Raw genomic sequence first — 19823 nt, forward strand, 5'->3', positions numbered from 1 at the left:
CATCAACCCTGGTAAGCAGCGGACGCGAGAGTAAAGGCTACAAATGGATACTTTGTAGCATATGCCATATATAGTTTCTCCGAAGAGACCTGGGTGCAAATTTACCGTTGCGCAACCAAGTTTCACGTATTCTGCTGGCCCTAGCCCGTTGGGCCCTTGAATGGTTTGCGGCCGAGCATCCCATCCCGGGCCGGAGACGACGACGACGGGCTGGCACATTAGAATCGAGCCCATGAACAGACTACTCGCGAATCTGGCTCAGAACCGGCCCATCGAAATCAGCCTGGGCCGCGACCACCGCGTCGCGTTCCATCATCTCGCGAGTCGCGACCCATTCGTTCGTCCGGGTCTCTCCCCGTCGCTCTCCGCCCTCCACCACCATTCCACCTCCGACCTCACCTCCTCCTCCTTTCCCGTCGGGACATGGGATCGAAGGCCTCCCCGGTAAGCTCCCGATGACCCAACCCACCTCGTCGGTTCTAATCCTTGAGCAGATAATCCGATTCCGCCCAATCCTTTCGACTCTCAGTGCCTAGGCCAATCGCCACGTTTTATTTGAGAAATGATTAATAGTAATTTTGTTGTGGTCGGGTAGTTCTGGACGCATGTGACCGAAGAATTCCGTTCCTTGTATCCGATTGGATTGAAATAATGTCCTGGTCTTCTTCATGCGACCGCCGTACACACACGCCCGTGATCTAATTGGTAGGGTTGTCGATGTCATTATCATCACATAATCATGGCTTAGACAGGGACAAAAGTAAAGCGGCGAAAGCAGCAGTCATAAGCACGGTCTTTCTTTATCCATTTTCTTCAATTGCTTAGGACCCGGTGGGTCCCGAAATTCCCCTTTCACCTTAGTCAACTAAAGCTATCAGGACCTCTCTACAGTTTTTGTGTTTTGCCTTTTGCCGGTTCTTTGTTTCTCCACTCGCAGAGTTGTAATAATTTCCAGTTGGTTAATTTTATCTGCTTCTTGCAATAAAATTGTTAACTCTGCCTCCAACTTTGTTGCTTATTGCTGCAGATGGATCCATTCGAAACGCTGGACAACTCGAAGAAATCCAATAAGCCCAAATGTATTTGTCCCTGCTCCCCCGTTTCTCTTTCGTTTGTATTGCAAATGTATGCTTTGTCATCCGAAGATTTTTTTGTTGGATTTAATATTATTTGTACATCAAGACTCCAACATTCCTATGTGCAGATTCTAAGTTCACGCAGCAGGAGCTTCCAGCATGCAAACCACTGTTAACTCCAGCAATTGTAATTAGCTAACCCACTTATCAATAATCTATTGTTTTCAAATAAATGTTCGCTTCACTGTCTATCGGATTTATTAGCCTCTTTCATGAGCACAGGTCATTTCTGCCTTCTTACTGGTTGGCATCATATTTGTCCCAGTTGGTCTTGCATCGCTTTCTGCATCACAGGAGGTACACCAATATATGTTTTGACTACATTTTTGTATTTGCTGATTTTGTAATATTTTGCAGATTTTTAGTATGTTACTCGCCTGCAATGCAGATTGTGGAGCTGATAGATAGATATGATACAAATTGTGTGCCCATGGCTGACAAGGTTGGGTACATTCAGGACTCTAAGACTGATAAATCATGCACAAGAACTCTAACTGTGAGTATGACCTAAATTTAGGTTTCTTTGAGTAAGTAGGTGCAAAGGATTACCTTATTTATTGCTCACGCTGTTAAGATGCAATCTTTCATCATTTTGTCCACCAAAATTTGTACTGAACTAAATGGTTGCTGTATGCCATGTAGGTGCCTAAGCATATGAAGGGCCCAATTCAAATATATTACCAGATTGGTGACTTCTATCAGAACCATCGACGGTATATGCTTGAATCAAATGTTGTATCCAAAAAACTTCATTGCTTCCAGTTCTTTTATATCTACTGCATTAACAGGCACATTGAACCGTGATGTTGTTGAACTAATTACCACATGTCCTTTTATATCCAGTGCATTAGCAGCAACATTGAACTGTTAAGAATTGACTTTGATGATGTTATGTCAGTAGAAATTATGCTGACATTCAGACAATTTTCTTATTCATTCTTTTCCAAGGTACGTGAAAAGTCGCAGTGATAAACAATTGCGGTATAAAAATGCTGCACACTTGACAAAAGATTGTGAGCCTGAAGGTTTTAGTGCTGATGGTGCTCCAATCGTTCCATGTGGCCTCATTGCTTGGAGTTTGTTCAATGATACATATACAATTTCAGTCAACAAGAAAGTGATTGAAGTGAATAAAAAGGATATAGCTTGGCAGAGTGACAAGAACAAAAAATTTGGCAGTGATGTTTATCCCAGGAACTTTCAGAATGGAAATCTCATAGGTGGTGCTAAGCTAAATGAGAGCATACCGGTATGCTTCTCTCTGTCTTCAACACTGAATATTTTCACTACTTCTACTTCATCTATTTTTCTTCTGGATTTCGATCTAATTTAAATTATTTTCTTCCATTTTTCTCTGTCAATTATTTAGTTAAGTGAGCAAGAAGATCTCATTGTTTGGATGAGAACTGCTGCCCTTCCAACTTTCAGAAAGCTTTATGGCAGAATTGAGACAGATATTATGGCGAACGATCAACTAACTGTGGTTATACAGAACAACTATAACACATATAGTTTTGGAGGGTCTAAAGCATTGGTCCTTTCAACTACATCTTGGATTGGAGGCAAAAATAATTTCATTGGTGTTGCATATCTGATTGTAGGTGGTTTGTGCCTTTTCCTTGCACTGGTTTTCGTAGTTCTCTACATGTTTAAGCCAAGGTATAATATATTTGTTTCTCTCAGGATAACGTATTTCCTCTGATTAGATTTGGCCAAAACAGTTCTTAGTTCTGTGGATATTGAGATACAAATACTAGAAGGAGCCAAATAGCTTTCTTCCTCATATCATGACTGTAGCAGCGAGAAAATCACATTTCATTCCTTTCAGGACTCTTGGAGACCCCTCATTCTTGTCATGGAATAGGGACACCCTGGACTGTCCAAACTAATACACTGAACCTACTCTTTGTAAACATATAAGAGCACCTCAATGGGTAAGTATATTGCTTTTACATGAGCATGCTATTACCCCTCATATCTTGAACTTGTATGAGTGTGTGACTCCAGGTCCATAATATGATGCATGGTGGAAAATGTACCGTACTAATTTCACCTGACAACGAGATATTTTACTTGACTAAAATATAGTTATTTGCTTCCTAATTCCACTCTTATTATGTAGTTCCCTATCTGTACCACGCAAAGAAAGTAGCCTCCAAGTCCAAGTGGCTAATGTTTTTTTTTGGATTATATGATCTCTAAAGAGTTTGCATTTCAACTTTGTGTCATTTGTGTTTTCATCTACTTGTAACCTAAGTACCGTGACTAAGCATTAAATCAAGCTGTGCAAGCAGTTAGGGCGCGTTTGGTTTGTTGCATATGGTCTGATCTGGTTCACGGGGTGCAGTCTTGAGCAGTTTGGTTGCCCGGGAACGGAGCTCGGCCTGGCTCGTGGCGTGCAAATCGTCCCGTCGAGCTTGGCTCCCGAGAAACGAAAATGAAATCCGTTTTTCGCGGGCCTGGCTCGCGGGGGCGCGAGGGAGCGCGCTGGTGACTAAAACATTCATGTTTATCTATTTCATGCGATCATCCAAACATCAGCTGAGTCCATCCACGCTATATTCATGCAGTCAACCAAACGTATGCGCCTTGCATGCACGTGGACAGGCCCTCTTCAACCTGGCTGGTTTGATGCGAGCCAGGCTAAGCCGCGCAAGAAACCAATCATGCCCTTAGTATCTCAGTTCATAAAATTTTTAGGACAGATCAGTCAAGAAATACAAATCACATGCATATATCGTATTGAGAACACTTGTTTCAGTTTCAAAAGATGGGTTATTGGATAATTACATGAACTCCCTTCAACATGGATACAACGGTCCTGGTTTGTAATCGCTTATTAAATGATCAACAGACGTCCTCATTTCAAAAAAAGAAAAGAAAAAAGAAAATGATCACTGGACCAAATAGCAGTTCCTTCTCAGCATATTTTGAAGAACGCTCAATGCCTCAATGTATCTTTCTCGACTGTGTAATCTAATCTTTGTTGCAAATGCTTCTGTTCAGATCAGTTTGTCAGTAACTTAAAATGCTTCCATCAACTAGTCGCCACTGTCTGCGAGTATAGTAGCTTGAAAAGTCTTCATGTTCATCTGGGCTCATCATTGGCAGGGCAGGATTATAGGCTCCATGGTTGTGGATATGCTCCTTAGACACATTTCAGGGCCAATCTCTGTGACCCCTTCTTCCTGTGTAATTATAATTCCACTGATCAACAACCTTGTTCTGGAGATGCCATTAATTATCAAATGAAAGGACAAATGTAGCATAGAGAGAACACGGCTCATGCCTTTGCAAGATTCCTGAAGTAAATTGTTGTGTAGTTCCCCGTTGGGAAGAAAACTTCTATTAGATCTCCAAGAACCAACTGGGGCTGGGAGATAGCTCCATCATACCAATCTTAAGGAAAAAGAAGGACAATGTCTATGATACCACTTCTTTGGGATGGAAATATCAATTAGATCATTACATGAGTGAAAGATATGAAACTGGAGTTTTAGCAATAAGATTGCTTCTATTACCAAGTGTCCCAGAAGCTCCTATCCTTTTGTCAAACCTCCATATTCTGCGGTTTGATACAAAACTAAAACAGGAGTCGTGGCTAACATTAATATTCTCAAAAAATGTGGATAGTTTATACTCTGCAGGCTCCAAAGCATATGTCTGATCTATGACCACGTCCACTGTCTGAAATATATGTGAACCAAGCTTAGTTAGATGCTAAGTGTAGAGTCATTGAAAAATGTGTCAAGTTATAAAGCATTTGGTGTTTTGCAGGACTTGTTTATGTGATATAACCAGTCATTTTAAATGTTAACTTTGTCAAGGTTAATCTCTTTTCTTAGTAAAAAAGGGGTCTTATGTGCATCTAATGCAACAGTGAACTGGTAAACTATTTAACATTATAAAGTTGTAATATTATATTCTATACGATTGATACTCACACAAAGAATAGCATGAAAGTTGTCCATATCCTCTGGATCTGAACTATTAAATCTCTTATTTGTAATAGTTGCATCAACAATTTCTGCTCCTGCATCTGTGATGTACTGCTCATGAAACCAAACATGAACATCAGCTGTTGAAATTTCTTTTGTTTATTTGAGAACTACATTTTTTGTAGCCTTCGATAGAATGCGATCTTACCTGTAAGGCGTAATTATCTTTGACAAATGTCCACATTCCCTACAGCGGTAGAAGGAGCAGGTTTGATGATCACCAAGCATGGGTTATTCTAAAAGTTACTTGAATGGATGAGAAAGTTATGATTTTACTGGTTTTTAGTTGCATACCTGTGTGTATTCAATCCACGCTACAATAGGCTTGAATCTCGTGCTAAGGTTTGCAGCTGCTTTGCTTAAGCACAAGTAGTTTCTCTTTATCTGCAATGACATGCTAGAGAAATGAGGCAAATAGTCTGCAAAGTGTGGTTTTATGGCACTGTCATATGCCATAAAAACATACTTTAGTACATATTCATTATAGTTCAAACAGAGTTGCATTTGGTGGTCTTAACTGCATCATAGACAGCATTTGCCCTGTCTTCAGAATTTGTGAAAGTTCCCAAGTATTTGATCCACTCAGCCCTCTGAAGAGAACCATTGAAGAGACAGTGTATAAGTTTTAGGTATAGAAATAACTAGACAAGTTCCAGGCGGGCTGAGGTTCCAGTTATTGCTGTACCTGCAATGGTGTATCCTCTTCTAAGGGTACATATGCTGCAAAGTTGCAACCTTTATCAAAATCTATATTGCTTATGAATTGTGCACTAAATTGTGAGAGTGTCTGTGCATCAGTCCTATTAACAAGTTGGGTATTTCCGCTTGCATACGATTGGAGCACACATTCAGAAGCAACTTGGTTTGATGTTATTCCCTTCAAGTTTTCCAGCACTCCAAGTAGCTGCAGACATGCCAAATGTACTCATGAGCTCTATAATAATCGCCATAAGCTTAGGACATTTACTTCTGCACTATCTCGAGTTTTCTTTTTCTTTTTCTTTTTCTTTTGTTTTTTCACTTTGGCTGCCTCTTGTTTCATTGTGCATGCATGCTACTTATAAGTAACTGCTAACTACAATTTTCATAGCTTTTGGTCCAGACTAGATGAGAAATTGTATATAGATGTTTATCAGATTTTGTTCCTTTTTTTCCCCTGCAGAAGGACCCATCGGCCATTGAACTATGCTGCAGTGCAGTCTCAGTTTGTATCCCGCATTGCTCACCTCAAAGAATGACACTGCAGACAAAGGTGGAAACAGTATTAGCCCGATCCGGTACGGATGTATGTACAGACAAAAAGGAGCAAAAGTACTTGGGAACAAAATGGAGTTGTCATGAACTATCTATTCAGTTCGAGGAAAGAAAGCACAGGCAAAAAGAAAGTGAGGTTTCATAACCTTGTTCTTTTTTTAAAAAAAGAAAGATCATCTTGTAGACGGTGCTAACCGAACGAAACTGATGATGAAGTGAATATTTCGGATGCGAAAAGTTCAGAAATGTTATTGCTACGTTTATTTGGATATAATTTAACGTGGATTGGTATGTAGTATCTGTACGTTCTTAATTTTGCATTATCTGTGTTCAAGGGGATGTTTCATGTTTGGACAAAGGAATTTCTCAATTTTGCATTCTTACTCTAAAAAGTAATACAAGTACCTGGAGACGCCGTGGTGTCGACGGAGAAGTTGGCGAGGGGGATGACGAACGACTTGATCCTCCCCGTGCAATACTTTGTCTTGGATGCCATCTTGGACGTGTTCTGCACATGCGCACTTCTCCTAATTTTCTCTCAGAAAATTAAAAGTGGCGAAGAACCTGATGCCGAAACTAGCAAATGCATACCTGCATGAGCAGGTAGCTCTTGCCGTCGCCGGAGTTCTTGATGACCTTGAAGCTCTGGCCGTAGTATATCTGAAACATCCTGGCGTCCTCCACCTTGGACACCGGCCCGGCCACCACAGGCGCCGGCGCGGCCTTGAGCTTTGCCGGCACGGCCGCGGCCGCCTCTAAGGCGAGCGTCCACGGCGAGAGCGCCGCCCAGAGCAGCACCGCCTGCAGGCAGCGGCTACAAGCAGCGGCCATTGTCCTCGATGCGTCTCTCACTCGTGAGACTGTGATGGCGCCTGATGGGAAGGGAGTGACACACGAGAGCCCGTGACCGTGCGGCCGTCACTGTCTCACTCACAGACACGCGTTGGGAAGCTCTTCTTGTCACGGCGCGGAATCGGTGGGATTCCTGTGAATCCACCGGATGCATGAATTGACGGCAAGGCATGTGATGCGTGCTGGAGCATTGCGATGCATGCCTTGGATGGTTGCGTTTTGGTCAGCTGGCACTTGACCCTAGCCGCATGAAGATAGTGCTCTCTCTGCTCTTATATTAAAAAGATGTTATAGAAATCAGACATTAAGAAAAAAAATGTGTTTTCATCCCTTAAATATTGACTTTTCATCCCTCGTATTTTAATTGATCCAAATCAATCTCTTAACTAACTAAACCAGTATACTAATTATCATCATCTCTACTTAACAACATTTCAGTACCATCTAGCAACGGTTATCAAGGTGCAACCATATGCATGGACATTCATGGTGAATCGTCCTTACCCGAAGCTCGCTTTCATATTCTTCAAGCCATTTATCATCGATCGCACTACTACTATAGCATACAGCTACAACTAATGGACAAAATCATAATCCACTGTGTGTTCTCGTATCTTGCCTTGTTTGAGGTCAAATTGGAGAACTGGACGATTAGGTCTCTGAATGGGTCTCCCCACCAGTCAGACCGGTTAGATCAAAGTCCTCAAAATGCAAAGTGGACTTCACCATTGTGTAGCTCTCGTCGAGTAGATCAGAATAAATATATAGAACGTCTGATTTGGAGTTCGGATGAGAGAGTTATGACATCGGGAAGTTTTGCACCTAGGAAAACCGGTCAGACCGGTTTGGTCTGTGTAGTCCGAGTTAGAAATTGTATTTTGACACGAAATTTGTTAGGGTTTCGATTCCTAACAGGGCAAGACCTCTCTACCTATAAGGGTCACGGCCGATTGAGGGTACTCAATCAATCAAAAACTGATCTATCTTTTATCATTTTACCTTCCTACCTCGTTACCCTACTTTTCCAACCCCATGTGCTATTCTTTTTTTGTCTCCATGGTATGAGGAGGTGTCTTAACTGGTCTGCCGAGCCTAGGGCAAGCCAAGGTGCACCTGCCCTGACAGGATCCCTCCTGGACGAGCGTTCATTGGTCTCTCTCTGGCGAGTCTAACCGGCTTGCCATACCAGTTTGACCGGCCTTCACATTGACGTAGCAAGGAGCGTCTTTGAGGGCTGCACGTTCGAATGCTTTTGAGTGTTGATCCTAAATTTGCGTCAACACACCTCAAGCCAATTACTCTAAATTATACTACGGTGTCCTTTGAATTACCAAGAGCAAGAAGCGAATTTGGTTGCCCGAGGACAACCAACAATTGGTGAGGCGGGAGGTCGGAAGCTCTAAAATTTGATAAATGCGGAACATGGGAGAGAAGACACAGAGGAAAGGGAGGCATCTTTGAGAAGAGGTTTCCCATCAGAAGGGGAATAAAAATAAAATGCACCACGAGCCTTTTAATGCACAAAATTATCACTTGAATCACTTAAGTTGCATGGTACACACCGCACCATCTAACTAGATTTTCTTTCTGAAGAAATTAAGAGACAAGATAGAAATAAAAAATACTAGATTTTTTAAAATTTCATTAAAACGTTAAAAAATAAAATGGGTTTATTTTTTAAAATTTAAGATATGAATCAATTTTGTTATCCAATTATTATTAGAAAGATGGAGGATGATTTTAATAATAATAACCGATAATAATAAAGAAATAAAAGAAATAAACGGCGAGAGTCCAACGTCCATCGAGACGGGCCGAACGCGTTGTGGCCGGGGGCTGATGGGCCCGCACAGCACGGCATCGGGGGGTCGTGCCGGCCCAGGCACGGCCCACTCGCACCCCTCCGCATCCCGTGCTTTCCCCCACCCCATTGCCGGCTTGCAGCCGCTGCTTCCAGCTCTACGGCGGTCGGCGGCCCCTCCTCTCCCCTAGACCCCCTTTTACCGCCGGGCGCCGGCATCAGCGCCGCGGCCACCCGCACGGTGCAGCGCGTGCCTGCTGGGCGTTCACGGTTCACCCTTTCCCCCTCATCTCTTTTTCTCTCCCCCGTTCCCTTCTCTCAGTCTCTCTCCTATCTTAGTCTTCTTTTCCTGGCGGCGACTACTGGGTGAGCGGCGGCGCTATTCGGTCTTCGCAGGGCCCTTTTCCGGCGACGAGCACCCACCAGGTATGCCCTCCCCTTCACTTCCCTTCCTGCTGTGCGAAACGGAGCACCCCAAACCCTAATATAAGCTATTTGTATTCGGATCCCACCCAGTTAGATTCTTCTAATAGCTTCGATTTTGTCTGCAAAAATTATCGACACTGAATGTGATAATTCTATGCGATACTGAATGTGATACATTTCTTGGTTTATCTGTGGTATAAGTACAAGGTACATGTTTTGCAGTGATTCTTCTGTTAGACGAGTTGCATTATTTAGCAGAGATTCCTCCTTTATGGTTGTTTATCTGGTGTTGTTTGAGCTGGTCATAATGGAGAATATTAGGCTGCTCAATGTTTTTGCATCTTGTGCTGTTGTGCCATCGTGTGATCTGTAGACACTGGTAATCTGGTAACAACAAGAAGTGACAGACGCTTTAGCGAGTAGTTCTTGCTATACAGTTTATATTTCATTGTTTCTGACTGAGTTGTGTGCATCCATACCCATGTAACTTCTCCACATTATGTATTTGGATAACATTTGTCTCACCTTAATTAACCATTTCTGAGCCTGATGTGCTAAAATTTAATTGTTAAGAAAATGTTAGTTCTTTGTTACTGAAATTTTTGCATAGGCAAATAGAAAAATACAGTGAATAGCCTGTACTGTTAGATTATATATGGCAGTTTGCTGTAGAAACTTGCTCTTTTACTGTTAGTAGTCATTTGATCCATTCCGTTAATTATGATGACCCTGTTTTTTTTTATCTGGCTCTGCTTTGATTCACACTCTCCCCCTCCCTCTGTTGCATTTTTACTACAGCTTGGCAGAACAAATATTCATGTATAGGCTGTATTGTCAGTTTTATGGGTAATGCATGTATCTATGTAGGCTTTCAAATTTGTAGTTGTATATAGTTTGTTATATCGTGATTCGTGAATGAAACAACCTAATTATAAATATAATTTTTTCATAGCACTGTGCTGGTTTCAGTTATTGGATCCTGCATTGTGAAATGCTTGCCAAAGGGAGGAAGGTTGCTGGAAGGGGTGAAGAAATGTCTGCGCATTATGCATTTGGACCACAGGAGGACGATGCGATCATTAAGCACAGGCTTCTGACTAGGACGACTACTACCAGGGGTGAACCACCACTAAAGAAGCTTCAGAAGAAGTTCATGTCCTTTGCCACGGAGATTGAGAAGGATGCAGATAACACGAGTGACTGCGAGAGACTGTACAAGGCCTTCCTACAGGAAATTAACACCTTTGAACTGCCTCTTCTGAAAAGCAAGGCTGTTGTTGATGCAAACATTAGGGAGAAGGAGAGCTTTAATGAGCTGCAGATTGAGATTGAGCGACAGATCTTGCAAGCTCAGACTGATATTGAGGATCTTAGGAAGCAACTTGAGCAGAGCAAGATCGAGAGGCAGCACAAAGAGGAATGTGAAGCAATCAGGAAGCTGATTTCTTTGCAGCCTCCACGGTCAGAAACTGAGAGACTCATTGCAGACCTTGAGAAGGAAATAGCTGATTTGGAGGCTGAGAACGTAGCATGCTTAAGGACTTTGGAACTACGGAAGAAGCAATTTGCCCTTCTTCTACATGTGGTGAGTTTATGCCTAATGTCTTTTTTTTTCTTTCAGGTTCTGTTTTCTCTCTCTGTATAATAGACTAATAGCGTCACATAGAAATACAACTCAATTAATATAGTATCACAAGTATGAAGATTAGTGAATTTTAGGTGCTGATACCTACAGTATATATTTGTATTGAAGTAACAGTCAGACTAGGATTAGGATTATATGATTGATTTTTGTGTTTTACATGAGTGATCACCTAATTCTGTGTGAACATTTGATTATCTACTTGCCTTTCTCATTGGACTGGCATCAGTCATGTGTCTTATATAAATAGAAAATGTACAGTTGTTTTCCTTTTAAATCATAATTCTCGTGCAGTTCTCTTGTTGGAAACCTCCTTTACATATTCATATAAGTCTAGTTCAGCCTCCTTCATAGTAGATTAATCTGGGAATATCTGTTCGTGTGTTTGCACCTTCTACAGGTTGAGGAATTGCAGATCTCGATTGAAGATGAGCAAAAGAGTATAGCAGATGAGCTGAGAGCTATCGCTGAAGAGCAGAAGATGAGCATAGAAGAAAGCGGCGGTGCTTCAGATGCCATGGCTGTAGACTGATCAAGATAGATGCATCTTGCAAACCTTGCTTGAACAAATGCACCACATGGTTTGTGGGCCATATCGAATCCTAACAAGCTGGTAGGACTTAGGAGATGTCTTCTGTCATGGTTTTGTACCTCCTGTAAATTGAGCCGTATGCTGTTTGTACTATGAAGAAAAATTAAAGCGCGCCTTGTTGTGTGACAAAAGTTGTGCTCTCCAATATTTTTGTGCGCTGAATAATGCCGCACTGCCATTCTGGTTGAAGTGGAATAGTCAATCATGCCCGCATCTGAAATTCTGAATATCTTCACTTCTTTCCTTCATGCAAAACCATCCATGGGACTTTGATTTCGCACATCTCTGAAGTGGTAAAAGAAAGCACTCGTATATGTTTAGGACTGAATCCATTCTTTATGATCTCTGCTATCAGAACTCTGAAGTCCGGTGTTGGCATCCATACTGCACAATCTGTTTAACCACTCCTGAACTGGTTGTAGAGGATGAGCATCTCTATTTTTTTTTAACTTGTGAAATTGATTTACTTTTTAAATAGATAGCACTAGAAATAAAGATGATTATGTAACAAGCACTAACCATGAGGGATTACACTGAATATCGTGTTGGGGAATATATGTGTATGTGCATGGCGCACTTACAATTGATAAACAATGTTTTGATATACAACTTGGTTAGACTTCAACATGTACACGTAAGGACGAACAAATAATGGTTACATTCTCCAGTTATACACCAGTTAATTAATGAACGCACACAAAGATTATGAATCTCCATGCACCAGGCACCCGATACCGAGTTGTTTCTAGCATAATGAGAGCCATATTTTTTCTTTTTACATCAGAGTTATGATCAGAATGACCTTTCAGTGATTGCACCCTGGAGTGCGGATGGCCAATGCAGATGTCAGAAATGCCCATTTCCCACTAAAAAACATGCTGGAAATGCCTTTACTCCTCTTGGAGAGTGGAACAAGCCACGCATCGCTTCCTTCACAACCGGATCCCGGTTTCATCACCTTCTTTGCCTTCTTCTTGACCAACTCTTGCTCAGTAGTCGTAGGGCCTGTGACTTCCTTTGGTGTTAAGAGGAGCGACACAATCTGCAGCAGCTCACTCACTGCTGCTGTTTCTTTGCTGCCTAAGGACCTTTGGTATGATGACGGCTTCGTCACCAGGAATTTGTCCCTGATGAGCGCCTTGAACTTGCTAAAAATAGAAACCCTGCCACTAACTTTGGTCGTAACACTAATGGGGAAATGGAACTTCTCGATCGCTCTGCTGACGTCGCTTGCTAGGGGATTCAAGTGGAAGCTGACCTTCTTCGATGGCTCAACGCGGTGGAAGAATGTCTTGGCCGCGCCGACCCTCGAGACGAAGAGTCCATGCTTGACGTCAACCTTCTCGTATAGGTCGAAGGATGCATTAGGGTTGACGTCATCGAAGCCAATAGCAAAGTCGTCAGGTTGAGATTGCGAGAAGATGGGAGCAGTGTCTAGGCCTCCTGCGTCAGTGGGATCGGTCAGGTGACCGGCTTCTCCTGCAATCTAGCTCTCAGTTAGTGCATGCATGGAGGTCTACTAGTACCCTAGCTGAGAGTTAAATCACTTCAACTGGAGAGCGCATGTTGCACCAAAAGATTTACATACCTGAATTGTCAGCAGTCTCTGATATGGGGTATTGTGTGATGCACTCTGTTGGATTGCCGCTTTCATCTCCTTCTACAACAATCTGCTTGATCAGAAAAATTGAAATATGCATGTAAATATTAGTCTCATATAACTAAAGTAAGGTGAGCCAGAGAGGTTACGTGTACAAGCATGACATCTAGAATTTACCTCTCCTAGGTCGTTGTTGTGCAGCCTCACTCCTCTAAGGTTCTCCACTTGCTTTTTCTCTTCCTTGAGCTCCTCCATGTCAGCTATCTCAACTAACCTAACCGGTTCATCGACATGGACTGACTTAGAGGCGAATCCTGCGGACGTACCGATGCAGCCCATATTGTAGAAATTGTCTGCTTCTTCTTTTGCCTTCACCCCGAGCTCGACGAGCGAGGATAACTCGTTGATGTAGTGGGTGCTGGCGCTGCTTGTGCCGGCACCTGGCCATATTTCTGCAGGGTAGCTGCTGCTGGTGCCGTTGATTAGCTCCTGCGAGGCCGATGCGACGGAGAGGAACTCTTGAAGGATGTCAACCTCGTTGGGGTTGCTGCGGAGTATGTTTGTCTTTGTGTCGAGGCTGACATCTTGCGGAAAGTCCTCCACCTCCAGGGGAGGCAAGGAGAGTCTGTGCTGCAGCCTTGCACACTCGAGTGCAACATCGACCTGCGTTGTATATAATATTTGGTATGCACCCGTAAGAATAAATAATGTTCGTTGCCTGTGTTACTGCACTGAAACTAGCATTTCTGCTTCTTTACATACCTTGGACGGGAGACACGAGAAGCTGGAAGAACCCGGATTCATGAAGAAAGGATTGGTGGCGTTAAAGGCGTCTTCGCTCAGGAACTGCATCCATTTGCCATCTTCATGAGCCGTGCTCATCTGCATCCCGAACCCACCATGCATCGAGTCCATTGGCGCCTCTGTCGGAAATGAGAAACTGCTGCTCTCGAAGTCATCACCTCTCACATCACTGGACAAGTCCAGAGTCGGGGAGCGGTCGACACTGTTTGCCATCCACTGAGGTTGCTCGATGGGGTGGTGTACTGCGCCATAATGCTCTATGATCTTCGGCCCAGGTGCTGTCTTCTTAAACACTCGACATAAAGCGTATGCGTCCTGTGAACAGAAATGCAAATAGCACATATATGTCAGAGAAGCTTATATATCAGTCGCCCAGTGTGGCAGTGTGATATACTAGCTAGGTTTAGGGTTCCAGGAAAATAAGGTGTCAGCAACACATGTAGTAGAACCATATGAGCACTTTGTGCCTTCCCAATGCAAATTACAGTACTTAAAATAGATTTATGCATATATAGGTAGCAATGTAGCACCTGTAAGCCAGTGTCAGTCTCGCATTCCCTCTCGTCCAGGCGGTACTCGTGCATGACCCAGTCAGTGCGAGAACCATGTGGAGCTCGGCCACGATAGTAAACCAAGGTCTTCTTCATACCAACTGCACGCCTATGCGAGTTCACTTTTCTGTCCTTCCCAGTTGCCTTCCAGTATCCAGATTTTGTTGCACGGTTTGTCCTTGACCCATTTGGGTACTTGCGGTCTCGAGGGCTGAAGAAGTACCATTCAAGATCTTTGCTTGGAAGGAAGGATTTTTCTGAACATTTAGTTAAGAGAGAGATGTCAGGTATACAAAAATGCAGCATGAATGCTACCATTTTATCTATATAGGTATGTGATAACCATAGAACTCAAAGATTTAACCATGATAGACTACCATATATAGTTGAAAAGAGAATTAGACCAAGGTCACTTTATATCTTGAAGGCTGTGCACTTTTGTCCATGCACCTTCTTGACTTATGTCCACCTCTCTAGCCCCTTTCTAAATTTCTTGCTTTATTTTGCCACTCAAAGAAGATAAAAGAATCATCTTTTCATTCAATGTTTTGCTGCACTCATTTCATACAGTGCTACAGGTAATTTTTAGTACGTAAATGACAAGCTTGAAAGCCAACAACAAGTGGATAAAGAGAATATATCTTTTCTTCAAATCTATGTGTGATTGTGACATGGACCAAAATATATAAGCTTTAGCTTTGTTGTTACTGGGATAAAGGATTTCTTTTCCTTTTCAAGCAGCTCGATGCATGGACACAAATATATATCTTCGTGACCACCTTTACACTTGGCAGAATTTTGCCATGCCTTATGGTTCTTTCAACCAAAAAGAGGAAGATCTATCTATATATTCCCTCTTTCGGTGCACATAGTTTGAAAGTAATAAAAAAAATTCATAGTATGGTTAATCTTGTTTTAACTCAAAGCTAGTATGGCGAATATGACTTTTATAAGCATGCTGCATTTTTATTTACAAAAAAGACAAACAGTGCCAAATATGCTTCAATCAACTATAAATTGGAATTCTATCAAAATATGGAACAAATTAAATAAATACGTCTAAAGAAAGTGCTGAACACATAAAGGCAACATCTATATTAGACTGCAATTTGCAAGAGCTAGTGATGCATGTCAAGTATAGTATAGGTCGGTGAAGTGTCCATCAAGAAGGGAACATGAGGTTATTCTTTCCTCAAGAGCAAGGATTGCTGTTTCTTGGGAGAGTATAATAGTATAAAAATTAAAATAAGATTGCTTAGAGTCTGCACAGCACGGCATCCAGCACAAATATGAGAGAGATATATGTATGTGCTTTCCATGGAAGAAAAAAAATGTAGGATGTTAAAATCCTATACCATGCAAATATAGCAATTCACAATAGAATCACAACCTATCAGTTCACACAATCAAAGGTGTTCCATAACTACTACTTACGAATGCCTATGTTTTCAATATAGCAAGCAAACCATGATGAGAACTAGATAATGTGGGGATAGCATGTCTATATGGAGTTTGCAAAACCCAAACTCCTTTAGAGATAGATATATATAGAGGTAGGAATTTGTCTAACTTCGTTCATCAAGAGTCAGTACGAACAAAGATCAATTGAAGAATGAATATGCATATACCTGGCAAATCCCAGGGCTCGCACTTGTAAAGATCAACCTCCGGAATGATTTCGAGCTCTATCTGTCTCCCGTTGATCTTCCTCTTGAGGTAGTAGATGATGAGTTCCTCATCCGTGGGGTGGAACCTGAAACCAGGAGGCAAACTGACGGGTGCCATAGCTTCCTCTGCCCTTCCTCTCAAAACTCTCACAGCAAGTGTGCTTAGAGCTTAGCAGGCGGCTGGCAGCAAGGCTATCTGAAGCAAAAATGTGGACAGCCACACCAAGACTGCTCAACTAGCTCTATATGAATGAATGATCAGCTACGATTAATGTACAAACCTGAAACATGAAATAACAGACAGGCGTAAGTTGCAGAAAATTAACCAAGATCGTCACATATGCAACTATGAGGTGCAGTATTAGAGAGGACAGGAGAAAGAGGAGACCTTGGCTAATGGCAGATGCATGCATGAGGAAGGAGAGAGGGAGGGAAACGGAGATGGGAGGGACACTGGCTTTATAGCAAAGTTGAGAGATTATTTTATACTGGGATTCTTGTCATCTTTCACATGAAGCTATACGTACACCTCTCTCTATGTCTCTCTCCACCTTTGGCTTTTGCTTTTCTGTTGTGTCCTGTGTCAGTTAGCTTTATATCGGTGAATAGAAATATCCCAATCTTCTCTTCTTGTCTTTGGCAGCCAAAGCGAGCTGTTGTATAGCTGCAGGACTGTGTAGGGTTGCTATTGGCTGCTTTGTGGGCCACCAGAGCAATGCCTAGTCAGCTCCCGTTGGAAAGGGTGAGGGGCCCAAGGTTGGTACTCGATTCCTACACTTTTTTTCCTTGCGACTTCCCTTTGACGGTTTACGTCACGTTCACACACGCGCCCCCATGAAGATTTGCCGGGGGGCCCTGCCTGCCTCGATGCCTGTGCCTGCATGATTAGCAGCTAATACATGTACTATACTACCAATACTTTGCCAGGAGCGATTAACTGTCTCTCAAGTGGGCTAAAGTTTACCTGTTGTTCTGTTCACGGTGTTCCAAGTGAATATATGCTGAATTGCCAATGCATACTGTACTGTTACTGATCGCGGGCGATGGCTGCATGCATGCCGACAGTAGTTCAACTCACCTGCCAGAACAATGTAAGAGAGGCAGAATTGCCGAGCATATATTTCGTATTATGTCAAAGAGTATATATTCTGGACGACTGATCCAATGTATTTGCATGATGTAAGAATGATACTTGTAAGCCAAGCTACGACAGCTGAATCGTTCATAAAAGGCACTGACCGAATTAGCTTTGGTTCACCAGTGAAATCTACTTTTCAGAAAACCAGTCCTGAGTAGAAATAGCTGGTTCACCGGTGAAATCAACTTTCCAAGCTGCATACTTGGAAATTGGAGTGAATTACAATTATTTTATTTAATCACGCGTTTGTTCGAACTCGAGACCTTTGACCCTGATGTGAATGGAGTCTTGTTGGTATTAGTAGATCCTTCGACAGTAATTGTTGCCCACTACCTCCAACAGAAGCCTTTTCAGTCCTTCTTGTTGGAGTATAGGTGAATTGCCCACCTTTCCCTACCAGCTTAAGCTTTTAGGTTGAACTGGTTGGTGCATGTAACTTAATAGTTGGTGCATGAAACTTAATGTGGTATCAGGGCAAGAGGTTCAACCCAGAAGCTTAAGCTGGTAGGGAAAGATGGACAATTCACTTGTACTCCAACATGAAGGATTGAAAAGCTTCTGTCGAAGGACCTACTAATACCAACAAAGACTCCATTCACATCTGATCCACAATGATTTCATTTTACTGAATTTGAGGGTAAAATAAACTATTATCCACAAATTAAACCACCGTCCTTTTGGCCTTTACTGAAGTCGGCAGGAACTTAAGACTAGTGAGAGCCATTTTCTTCAAAAGAACAGAAAGGGAAGCAGGTCCAAATCAGCACATCTGAGCTGAATAAGACAGGTTTGTGTTCTCCAGCAGACACCACAGCCGATTTCATTGGTCGATGATTCAGTTTAACCTCCAGAAACCCATTCTCAGTATCCAATGAGCCAGCCAATGATGCAGCAGTCAGCTGCTAAGGTAAAGGAAAAGGTGGTTATCCACCGAAGGTACTGGGATGCCCAGACTTTCGACACGTTCCCCTGCTAGGCCTACATGGCAAGTGCAAGGGCTGGGTCCCGGGAGCTTTCGAGGCCCCCAACTTGCGGCTGCTGATGCATAGCTTGTGGGCCACTTTTCCTTTTTATCAATCCATCCGTTCCAGCTTTAGGTTCCTTTCCCCTTTTCGAGTTTATGCTTCTCCTCACCGCACACAGCGGGTATCTCTAAAACCCATCCCATCTTAAGCTATTCAACTACATGGCTGCCTCCGACCACCAGCGTATCATGTACACATACAAACCAGGAATACCCATATATAGTGTTGTGCATATATGTAATATAGTAAAGAAAGAAAGTGGAATGTAATTCTAACCAGATTAACTTAGGACAACGCACTGGATTTTGTATTATCATGACATGCAGAAAACTACTGCTACATGCTATCTGTTTGCTCAGTTTCTGTGAATAAGTGTGAACCATGCTTATGATTTGTGGCTCTGATGCAAAAGCTGAATGAATATGTTGTGCAATGTGATGTAGATGGCGAAACAAGTCGGTCGATCCGACAGCCTAGAGTGAACAGGAAGAGCACACATGACGCAATCAGTTTAAAATTTAAAAGCGCTGTGTCTTAACTAGCAACGGTGAACATAATAAAATGTAAAGTACGATCAGCCAGCTCGATTCATAAGGAGACCCAGATCTCCACAACTTCACATGTGCCTTTAAGGAATACAGTCAGAAGAAAGGGAGAATTTAGCCCACCTGGACCCAGCAGATCAGCTCATGTATCTTCCCAATGATGCCAGAGACAAAAATTGCATACTGATCAACTAATGATTAAGGTCTAATCAGCATGTGTTCAATTCAATTTGAAAAAAATGGTTGTCATCATCAACCAAATAAAGCACCATCTTCTTTGTTTATTTTTGAACAAAATCATTACTTTGCTTTTATGCTTTGAAAACATTGAACTTTAGTTCAAATAATGGAAATGATTCATGAAAATTTCATCTATTTGCTGGGTGCCAGAGTTCAGGGTAACAGTTGTTCAACTGTGCTAGTTTTGATAAAAGATGAATGCGAAGTAATATACTGATTGTGCTAAGGAATAATTCTTAGAACTTTGAAGGTGGTGTTGGGATCAGACCTTGAGTGCCCACATTGTCATCCATCGAGAGATGGGTGGCCTCTGCAAGCGGCAAGCAAAGTACTTCAACCTGGATATAAAAATAATTACAATTAAGATATTCTGAGATATATTCCATTCAAAAGCATTTCAGGAAAGCTATTTAATCACAAAGGTTGCAGAGCTGAATGCAGTGTCGGTTCTGATTATCAGATAAGAGGTATCAAAAGAAAACAAACAGCAACAGTGTAGCCGAAAGGATAGGCCACACCAAGCCTCCCACTTTTGAAAGCCCAAAAGTAGGC

At 42.3% G+C, this 19823-nt stretch overlaps 4 protein-coding genes across 5 annotated transcripts; 2 read left to right on the forward strand and 2 right to left on the reverse strand.

The window, feature by feature from the left end:
* Window positions 1-351: 351 nt before the first annotated feature.
* On the forward strand, window positions 352-6701 carry LOC101752851 (ALA-interacting subunit 1). Its single transcript, XM_004985887.3, has 10 exons — window positions 352-444; window positions 1028-1079; window positions 1205-1263; window positions 1359-1433; window positions 1525-1632; window positions 1779-1849; window positions 2085-2385; window positions 2506-2795; window positions 2965-3070; window positions 6297-6701. The coding sequence occupies exons 1-9, from the start codon at window positions 424-426 to the stop codon at window positions 3023-3025; spliced, it is 1038 nt and encodes a 345-aa protein (XP_004985944.1). The 5' UTR covers window positions 352-423; the 3' UTR covers window positions 3026-3070; window positions 6297-6701.
* On the reverse strand, window positions 3847-7266 carry LOC101786986. The gene is made up of 11 exons (XM_004985886.3): window positions 6980-7266; window positions 6794-6896; window positions 6361-6374; window positions 5820-6038; window positions 5653-5724; window positions 5429-5518; window positions 5283-5321; window positions 5081-5185; window positions 4658-4823; window positions 4426-4535; window positions 3847-4324 (listed from the first exon to the last, which is right to left on the reverse strand). The coding sequence occupies exons 1-11, from the start codon at window positions 7217-7219 to the stop codon at window positions 4238-4240; spliced, it is 1245 nt and encodes a 414-aa protein (XP_004985943.1). The 5' UTR covers window positions 7220-7266; the 3' UTR covers window positions 3847-4237.
* A 1900-nt stretch (window positions 7267-9166) lies between these two features.
* LOC101753261 (THO complex subunit 7B) lies at window positions 9167-11930 on the forward strand. 2 transcript variants are annotated; one of them, XM_004985889.3, is made up of 3 exons: window positions 9167-9467; window positions 10437-11052; window positions 11510-11930. In XM_004985889.3, the coding sequence occupies exons 2-3, from the start codon at window positions 10459-10461 to the stop codon at window positions 11639-11641; spliced, it is 726 nt and encodes a 241-aa protein (XP_004985946.1). In that variant the 5' UTR covers window positions 9167-9467; window positions 10437-10458; the 3' UTR covers window positions 11642-11930. The 2 variants fall into 2 exon arrangements, with proteins under 2 accessions (XP_004985946.1, XP_004985945.1); XM_004985888.3 differs by having other exon boundaries at window positions 9178-9467; window positions 10420-11052.
* Window positions 11931-12222: 292 nt separating this feature from the next.
* Window positions 12223-19651, reverse strand: LOC101753940 (NAC domain-containing protein 86). The gene is given in 9 exon segments (XM_004985890.4): window positions 12223-12833; window positions 12836-13180; window positions 13290-13371; window positions 13479-13964; window positions 14064-14420; window positions 14636-14913; window positions 16285-16604; window positions 16712-17401; window positions 19540-19651. Coding segments are annotated over 7 exon segments (1785 nt in total). The 5' UTR covers window positions 16442-16604; window positions 16712-17401; window positions 19540-19651; the 3' UTR covers window positions 12223-12753.
* Between the last annotated feature and the right edge of the window lie 172 nt (window positions 19652-19823).

This window comes from Setaria italica, chromosome IX (genome assembly GCF_000263155.2).
Source record: "Setaria italica strain Yugu1 chromosome IX, Setaria_italica_v2.0, whole genome shotgun sequence".
Taxonomy (NCBI): Eukaryota; Viridiplantae; Streptophyta; class Magnoliopsida; order Poales; family Poaceae; genus Setaria; species Setaria italica.

Coding starts and splice junctions, on each gene's coding strand:
- LOC101752851 (XM_004985887.3), top strand. CDS start 424: ATGGGATCGAAGGCCTCCCCG. Junction 1,850..2,084: donor TTCTATCAGAACCATCGACG/GTATATGCTTGA, acceptor TTCTTTTCCAAG/GTACGTGAAAAGTCGCAGTG. Junction 2,386..2,505: donor AGCTAAATGAGAGCATACCG/GTATGCTTCTCT, acceptor TCAATTATTTAG/TTAAGTGAGCAAGAAGATCT.
- LOC101786986 (XM_004985886.3), bottom strand. CDS start 7,219: ATGGCCGCTGCTTGTAGCCGCTGCCTGCAGGCGGTGCTGCTCTGGGCG. Junction 4,824..5,080: donor ACTTTCATGCTATTCTTTGT/GTGAGTATCAAT, acceptor CATATATTTCAG/ACAGTGGACGTGGTCATAGA. Junction 4,325..4,425: donor ACTTCAGGAATCTTGCAAAG/GCATGAGCCGTG, acceptor ATAATTACACAG/GAAGAAGGGGTCACAGAGAT.
- LOC101753261 (XM_004985889.3), top strand. CDS start 10,459: ATGCTTGCCAAAGGGAGGAAGGTTGCTGGAAGGGGTGAAGAAATGTCT. Junction 11,053..11,509: donor TTGCCCTTCTTCTACATGTG/GTGAGTTTATGC, acceptor CACCTTCTACAG/GTTGAGGAATTGCAGATCTC.